General features: G+C 34.6%; 1 protein-coding gene across 1 annotated transcript; it reads right to left on the reverse strand.

Moving 5' to 3' along the window:
• Window positions 1–5,009: 5,009 nt before the first annotated feature.
• Window positions 5,010–6,318, reverse strand: LOC141632128 (uncharacterized). The gene is made up of 6 exons (XM_074444704.1): window positions 6,250–6,318; window positions 5,883–6,159; window positions 5,701–5,770; window positions 5,486–5,622; window positions 5,274–5,361; window positions 5,010–5,166 (listed from the first exon to the last, which is right to left on the reverse strand). The coding sequence occupies exons 1-6, from the start codon at window positions 6,316–6,318 to the stop codon at window positions 5,010–5,012; spliced, it is 798 nt and encodes a 265-aa protein (XP_074300805.1).
• Window positions 6,319–9,119: the final 2,801 nt, after the last annotated feature.

A 9,119-nucleotide genomic window follows, 5' to 3' on the forward strand; every position in this document is an offset into this window, starting at 1 on the left:
TTGGCCCCCATTGAAGTGTACTGAAAGCAGGAATTATACATACGTATTAGCTGTCGGAAACTGCTGCTAGATTCCGGCTGAGTGTAATCCAGCAATCTTTTTAAAATCTCCGGCGGGTCGTCCAGTACGGGCAATCGGATCTTCCCTTCACTACAACATAAACTAAAATTTATACGCCTTCTATTACTGGTCATCTTTACCCTTTCTTCGTACCACATAATCGCCTTGCAACCCGGGCATGTGTATAACTGATCATTTAAACTGCAATATTTGATAGGGTCTGCTTTCTTGCGAGGATTGACACCCTTCGTCTGTTTTCTTAATTTTGATAAGGCAACATTCTGGCTGGCTCTGTTTTCTCCGCATGCCACAGTCGTTGAACTTTGTAATAAGCCGTTCTTACCTGTTAATTCACACAGGGAAACTCATTTAAGCAAAGAAAGCGGAACTCAACGACATGTGTTGAATCACAATTGATATGTAAGTGTAGAATCTATCAAACACCAAGTAAACTTTAACCAGGGTGATAATTAATAAATCCGGGATCTTGTTTGCATCTCACAGTATTCTTCAAAATAAATTGACTTCAAGATTGTAAAGATCAAAATATGGAAGGGTATCTTAAACAATGAAGAGAAACCCCTGGATGAATAATTTTTTGATTTCATCTAAAGACCATACCGCAAATGGCACTGGGGCCAACCGATGAACCAGTGTGAACCGAAGTAACTTCGATCGACGGTTGACGCTGTATTATCGTGTTGTGCTCTTGTGTCCCTGAGAATAATAATGTCCTTCTTTTTTGGCCTTCTGCACTGAAACCTTGGCTTGAATACGGAAGCAACAACTCGCCTGTGATATGTAGATGAATAATGAGAAAATGCAGGCTTGTACTAAGGCAGAAGTGTTATTCGGTTTACCACAATTAAACTTAATTGTATATCAAGACAGATACGTTTTGAGACCAAGTACATGACTTTACTCACAGGTCATAGCGGAGTGAAGCGTCTATCAGACATCTAATTAAACAAAAACCTAGCTGACAATTACCATGCCCTTACATAGTCCACATCATTATTCAGATTAAATAACTCGCATGCTAGTGAAGATAATAAATTCGGAAGGGCATCTTTAATAGTGTTGAGAAACTGATGGATGAATAATCTGTTAAGTTCAATTAAAGTTTGTACCACGGGCAGTACCTGTGTCAACTGCTGGAACTCCGATTGTCGGTGATTGATGTTCCTTTATCGTGTTTTGGTCTTCATTTTCTGAAAGTAATAATCTCCTTCTTTTTCGTATTTCTTCACAGAAACCTTGGCTTGGATCCTGAAACGAAGTTCCGCCTGTGATGTGAACATAATTAATAAGAATATTGACCCTTGCAGGTAGTCAGGAATGCTACTCGGTCTGTCAAAATTAAACTGAATTTTGTATGAAGATAGATATGTTTCGGTAATATTAGCTTCCAACCTTATAGAAAAGTAGAGAATAAAATAGATGAAGGTGGGCCAACCTGACACTGTACTACTTGTCTCTCCGGTGACTTGTTGCTGTTCCAACTGACACCCGTCGTCGCTATGGTTTTGTTCGCTCCCAGCTGACACCGTTCGACTCCTCTTGTTATCAGCCCTGCAGCGTCCACTTATTGACGACATATTATTCAAGCTGAAACTAACTGCCAAGAATTCTGTCTATCCCTGGCTTATTTATAACGGGTTGGATGTTGAGATAAAATTGATTTTATATGGTTGAGTTGTAAACCCTTTTGGTGAGTTTATTTAGGAGTAGAATAACCTATTTGGTATTAATTAGTATCATAGTAATCCGTGCCCAGACGGAGTTGGGTTAATATTTAGAAACTACTCGAATCCTAACTCGATTCGTAATTCAATTACTATAATTCAGTCAAGGGTCGGAAAGCCATCTGGATTACAAGGTGATAAGCACTTTATATGTTACACCAGGAACGACCGAGCAAAACCGGTTAATTACAATAACTACACGGCATATCGTATTGAAAATATAATAGGCCGCAAGTCAGGGAAGTTAAAAATCTTCTTATCAAAAATAAGGTGAGGTTGTCAAAATATCATCCAAGTTTTTGGTAAAAAAATTCATCATACATATATTAATCAATTGTACAACAGAAGCCAGCAGCTGCCTCTATTTCACCCAAGAATGATAAAATTAAGTATACATTTCCACAAAACACTCAAAATTCTATCAGAAAATCAGTAAGGCATTGTAGCATCATCAGGTACCAAAACAACATACTTTGATTCATCAACACCTCCTCTCTCGTAGTCACGTTCTGCCAGAAGGGGGTTTTTAATGATACACTCCGTATAATCCTAAGCATATCCTAATTATCATTAATGATTATGTAGCTAACTCAAATCTGAAACCTAATAACTTCAATAAATTTGGGAGTCTAGATTATAGCAATAAAAAAAGAATACCTGTGATTTAACCTGTGTACCCTTGTATACTGAAGCTTTTATCTGGAATCATAAGATGATTATAGGAGTGAAGCTGTGTAGTCTTCATAATAGTCCTAAGGAATGGATGACGGTGTGGTCGGTTGTCTCTTCTTCATCACTAATGGGATTTATTGTCTGACAATGAATCAATTCCTATTGTACATCCATCTAATTTTAAACACAAAATATCATTTGTGACGGCACGTATTCGTCATTTTGGAGTGACGGGTACCATTTGCTCTCACAAATGACCCAAATAGAGGAGAGAGGGAAGCACATGGGGGTGCCCCACCTTATTCCCTTATTCGTTTTGTGAGTGAAATTACCCGTCACTTGCTCCGACCCGTCTTCAGCAAGACTAACTGAATTTTAAAATGCTTTGTATAATACAGTAAGTTTATCACCGCCTTTGTAAGCGGTATCTTCGTATATACTCGTAATATTATAATGCCAGATAATGTTGTGGGTTATATAATGTATAACAATTAGTCTCATTGTGGAGGGGTGTGTCCGCCTAAAGTTGTAGGTCGGAAAAATATATCACGGATCTTCTAAAGTTGTACTCCCTTCATTCAACTTTTATCACCCCACTTCAATATCATACTCCTCACATATATTGGAGTAATGGGGTGATAAAAGTTGAATGGAGGGAGTATGTCTGAATATGAAAGTGAGGTTATATTTGACCCGTCTATAACGTAAGAAAGGTAGTGTCCCTCTAAAGTGAAATTATATGACAATATAATGCTATATTTATTTTATGTTTTTTTTTTTTTTAGTATACACATTTACATTACTTCAACCATAAGATCAAACATATCTTAAAAAGGCAGGTACACATTTAGACCGACATTTTCATAGAAATCCTCCAGAAACTTTAGTAATTCAATTATTAACTGCTAAATCAACCGGGTAAACAATAACAGAGCACATTACTACCAACGACAAAATCAAACAGAAATTTAAAGAGAAAGATAGTTCTAATAATACTTAACAACAAAAAAACCTTAATAGATGCTAATAAAGTTGTAAGAGTTAAAACGGTAATTTAAATAATCGTCCAAACGCCAGCTACTCTTGAATATTCCTCACTTTTAATCTTCATCACTTTCGTCACTTTCCTCTGAATACAAAACTGGTCGCTTTCCCATAGCCTTTGCTCTTGCTTTATCAATATGACCATCGTCGCTGTTTTCTGAGATCAAACGCCGTCTTTTCTCCATAGTTTTCGCTCTTGCTTCCTCTTCACTTAATTCTGAAATGACAAGTGGCTTGTTTCCCATAGGGATTACTCTTGATATATCGTCAATTTCTTCGGAAGTCATAAGCGGTCTCTTCCCCATAGCTTTCGATGTTGTGGTAGGTTCCGGCTGTGGACAAATTATTTCAAACATACAGTTGTGTAGGTGTTATAGTCATTATTGTAAACACAGAGCGTGATTATAATATAATTTGGCATACCTCGTGGGGGCTGTAATCAAAGATATTTGTAGCGGTAAACGTCTGTTTGTACTTGACTTTATGATTATATTCAGTAATCTTTAACTTGAAAGCAAAATTTTTATTCTCAAAAGTGTTTCGAAGTAATCTTGGGACTTTGTCATTGATATCGTCCTCGCATTCATCCTGGCCAATCAATCAAAATAAAAAGTATAACATTTTGGTATCCGATTAAAAAGGAGATTTAGAATGGCAATGTGGAAAAAGAAAACTATTACCTCATTTGTGTGGGCATCATATACGATACTGGCTTCTTGTCCAATTATTCTTTTTGCTTCATCATTGAAGATTATGAGAGTGGTTGAGTCCGTGTCATCTTTAACTAATAATTCCAGTCGATACCTATAGTTAATGTTTACAAAAAAAAGTAGATTAGTAATGGGCGTAATATAAATAGTTTACCAAGTAATAATAACAAAGAACATAGTAGCTTTTGATCTTACAGTAGCTTCGGATTCTCAAGTTCTTTCTCACAGTAATGGCAATAGAAATCGCTACGTCTTGCGTTTACTTTTTTGTTACAAACAGGACATGAGGGGTAGTGCCACGGTAAGTCACTCAGAACTTTTTCGACCTCCGCAATGCAGTAGCACAAAAGATCCTACAAAATTGAGGTGCAATTCGTTAAAGATCATATATACGATAAAGTATTGAGCCGCAACTCGTTAAAGTTCACATATACGATACTAATTTGTACAAATCATTAGTTTATCTTTTTAAGATAAACAAATGTTTGGGACGGTGGGAGTAAGTAGCCGTTGGATTAGTAAGCCAGACTTTAATATGTGGTCATTTGAAGTATGATTTCATCAACAAATAGCTGTGGACACTAATTAACGAAGGTGAACAACAAGGTAATGTATGCATTAACAAATTCGAATATACAGTCGACGTGCTTAAAAATCGATTATGAAACTTCATTTTCTTAAGGTTATATAAGAGCATTAATTAAGTGTTTTCTCATCAAGAAAATTGACGCATGAACCGTGGAAGAGTCGATATGTAGAGATGCATTAGTTAGTACATTTAATTGAGCAGGAAATTTACCGTTTGATAGGGTTTTTTACAGCCATTTAATATAGCCGAAATATCCTTTTTGTTGGCAAGGAGATCGTCATGATCTAATATTATTCCGCGTTTTTGTAATTTGACCTTGCCGACAATAATTTCATCTTGTCTGTCACTGTGATAGAACGATATAACATTTGTTAATATATCAAATAGAGTGAAATCTAAATTTGTAAGTAGTAAAAACTCATTCATGTTTTCGGTCAAGAACTAAGAAATTACCTGCAAATAGTAAGCAGTTCGTTGACCTCGGGAATTTCAAGATTGAAATAAACCTTGGATGAAAGCGATGTCTCTACTCGAAGGTTGGCTGCGGGGAAGTAAAAAACAACCAAAATAACATGTCACCGTGTGTATATGTAATAGTTATAGTGTATATAGAATAGTGATGGTTATAACTTGAAAGGGTGCGCATCTGCATACTAATATCTTACCAGAATTTGGACCTTTAACTCTTGTAGATGTAATGACTATTATAAATATTTTGCACCCCTTCGCTTCCAGCTTCTTTTTTTGCTTGAAATAGTCTTGAGTGCATTGATTCCATAATTTCACTTTCAGGCGTTGTTTGCTGTTTGGTAAAAATTCGATTATGTATATGATGACAAAATATGACCTACCGGAATAAGATTAGTAATTATATTCATACCTCCTATCTTCAATCTCGATCATAATATCATTGTTTTCCCCATGTTCTTTCACAAGAACGCCAATGACATCTTGAACAATAATTTAAAAAGTTAGTAATATGTTCAAAATATACTGTAATATATGAAGTACTATAAATCAATTAACTTGAATAAGTATAAGAATTTAATGAAATGTACTCACCGGATAGCACAAAGTCTTTCTGACGGCGAGATTCTAGCTTATGAAAGTGCATTAAATCAAACTTGTGATAGGGAATAGGTGTGATATCATTGTTAATAATCTTGACATGAGTTTCATAAATAAATGATAGCATGATCTTGTTATCGCTCACAACTCGGTAATTATCTTTGTTTGGCTGGACCTTAAAATTCTCTATTAGACAGATGCTTCCTTCAACGATTTTGTTACGATAAAATCTCCATAAGCCACTTTCAATAGTTGCGTGAATATAATTTTCCTATAATATGGAACAAACAATAATCTAACATTAAGTAGATAATTTATAAAAAGTACGTAATATAGGCCGAGTGATTATCGAAAAAAGTACCTCCTCATCAATAAGAACCAAATCGACGCATATTAAACTATTATTTTTCTGAAGTTTAGAACTTCCCATAATCTCGAGACGCGGACCTTGATCTTCCACTCGTTCTTAGTAGAATTCAGCTCATTGATGAATGAATAAGGCCTGAGAAAAGGGATGTAGAAATCGTTTACAACTATATAATAATAATAGTAACAACAATCACATAAAATATGCTAATATCAACAATCACATAACAATTATAATATGACAAGAACACTATTATACGAATGCTGCCATGAAGTTTCTAGCACTTGCCAAAAGAGATACATATGTTTCGGGACATACCGTGAAGCTTCCATATTGTTATACAAAAGCAGAAATAAGATTGCAGGAGAGAGATTTGTGAACACTATTTTGATGGGTATGGAGAAATCAATTCAATGAACTTATATAGTAAAATAGTAATCTCCCTAAAAACATTCAGAATAGGATAATAAGACAATAAAAAATCTCTGTCTTACGTGCATTAGGAGTTGCATGAAATTAGAGTTCGTGTGTATATGAGCTTGCTTGAGTATTAGACCAATACTAATATTAGGTTTAGGATTTCTTTAGCTATAGATTAAGACCATTAGGATTAGGATTAGCAACGTATAATTTATTTAGATTAGGATTTAGATTAGGATTAAAATCTTTGGAAATAGGAGACCTAATCAATTATAGGAGACCTAATCAATTAAGGTATATTTTTATTTTTTATTTTTTATACATATAATTTATTAAACAATTTTTTTTTTATTTTTTTTTTGTAGCCAATCATATCACTTGAAAAGTTTCTGCTTTATATATATATATATATATATATATATATATATTGATTCTTCTATTGGACCCATCCTATGCTATAGAACGGTCCTATAAAAGAGTTTTTACATATAGATTATCACTTTCAAAAGAGATGGGCTTTATCCCATATAACCAAAAATTAATTTAACAAAAATTAAGCGATACCAGGAATTGAACCTGGCACCATGCGACTAACAAATTGAATGTTTAACAACTTAGCCACATCAACTTAGTGCCTATTTGTTATACTTACAAATATTTTTTTCTAAACGTTCATGGTAGGCACCCCCTAAATCCGCCCCTGTTAATTACAGAGTTGTTACGTTACTTATCTGCAAGATACAGACGTTGAACAGTCACTTCATATGAGGGTATTTGCTCAAATTACAGCTTTATTTCTGACCATAATTTCTCCAACATATAAAATAATCAATTATAAGTATCATGCTAATATATTTCTACAGTAGGTCCGTATTGAATGAGATGCGTTTTTTAAAAATTCCAACAATCAACTTAAAATAAAATAGTATAAAAATTACAGAATAATTTAGTTACTTATCTGTAATTTACGATCTTTGAAAATTTGAAAGAGTAGGCTATCGGGTAACGATACACCGTTAGCTCATTCCATTATCTGCCCAACATATTAATTAATTAATCACTTATATAAGAGACATATTAACATATTTCCATAATTCCATAATAAACATAAAATATAATAGCGCATTCAATTAAGTTACGTATATGTAATTTACAGGGGCGTCTTAAAATAAATGGAGGCCCGGTGCATCACAGGAAAATGAGGCCCCAAATATGAATATACGAGTGTAATATACATCGAGTTTTATATTAAATTCATTAACAAAGCTTGTAAATTCGCTGGCGAAAACCGGAGGCCCGGTTCCACCGCCCGTGGTTGCCCGTGGCCTTAGACACCCCTGGTAATTTATGTTCTTTGAATTTTAAATTCAGAATAAGTCACCTACACAAATAGGTACTAGGAAAGAGTAATCAGATTTTGACCTATTGACTGCCACTATGAAATACACCACACGTTGAGCTTTAAACAAAATCATGTTATTGCCCTTGAGAGTCCTCCAATAACAAAAATGCTAGGAATACACGGCGTGTATATGAGCATTATACACAGGCCAATGAGAGCTCGACACGTGAAAAGGTGAGTTAAAGATTCCTTTTGTATTTGGAGGGAAAGTTGGAGGGAGTTTTTGGTGGGATTTTTTCGTTTTTGGCGTGATGATTATTGGGAATTACCCCAACATTAATTAACAATTAAAATAATCTAATCTCTTTAATTAACATTTGATTAATAATTTTATTAACACCTAATTAACATCATACTTATCAGTTAATTACTCCTATTTTCATTACTTAAATAATTCTAAAATTAAATTATTTAAACAACTCATAAATTAAAATTTTCGAAACCTTATTTTTTAATTAAATGGCGAACGATTTTGATCTCAATAACGTTTATGAAGAAGGTGAATGTTCACACGCTGCAGGAGGTAATGCCAATGGTGAAAGTGATTTGATTGGAGACTTTGTCCGGTTGTATGGAGACGGCCCATTAGTGGATGATGAAGACAACATTGTTACTGCTACTGAAGACGATAACATCGTTCAACCTATTGTAGGTTTGGCTTACAAGTCATCTGAAGAGCTCGCAGCTTTCGCCCACACATACGCATATAATAAGGGGTTTTCATGGTACATTCGTTCCAATAAACTCTTTCACAAGTACAGGGAAGACAGTGTTTCTAGAAAAAGTTCTGGCAGGAATGAACCACGGTATCATATGTATGAAAGATTAAGGCTTTGTTGTGGTCATGTTGTTTAAACCAAAGAAGCTTGCCCGGTTTACATTGCGCCCGTTATTTCAACGATGAAGATGTAGTGAAGATAACAAAATGTCATTTAGAACATAACCATGAGATGGATCCTACGAATAGCCGATTTTTTGTTGGGTTTAGACATATAAATGACTACTTCAAAAAGAGGTTGATGATCAATGATGTTGCTTATTT

This window comes from Silene latifolia, chromosome Y, assembly GCF_048544455.1.
Source record: "Silene latifolia isolate original U9 population chromosome Y, ASM4854445v1, whole genome shotgun sequence".
Taxonomy (NCBI): domain Eukaryota; kingdom Viridiplantae; phylum Streptophyta; class Magnoliopsida; order Caryophyllales; family Caryophyllaceae; genus Silene; species Silene latifolia.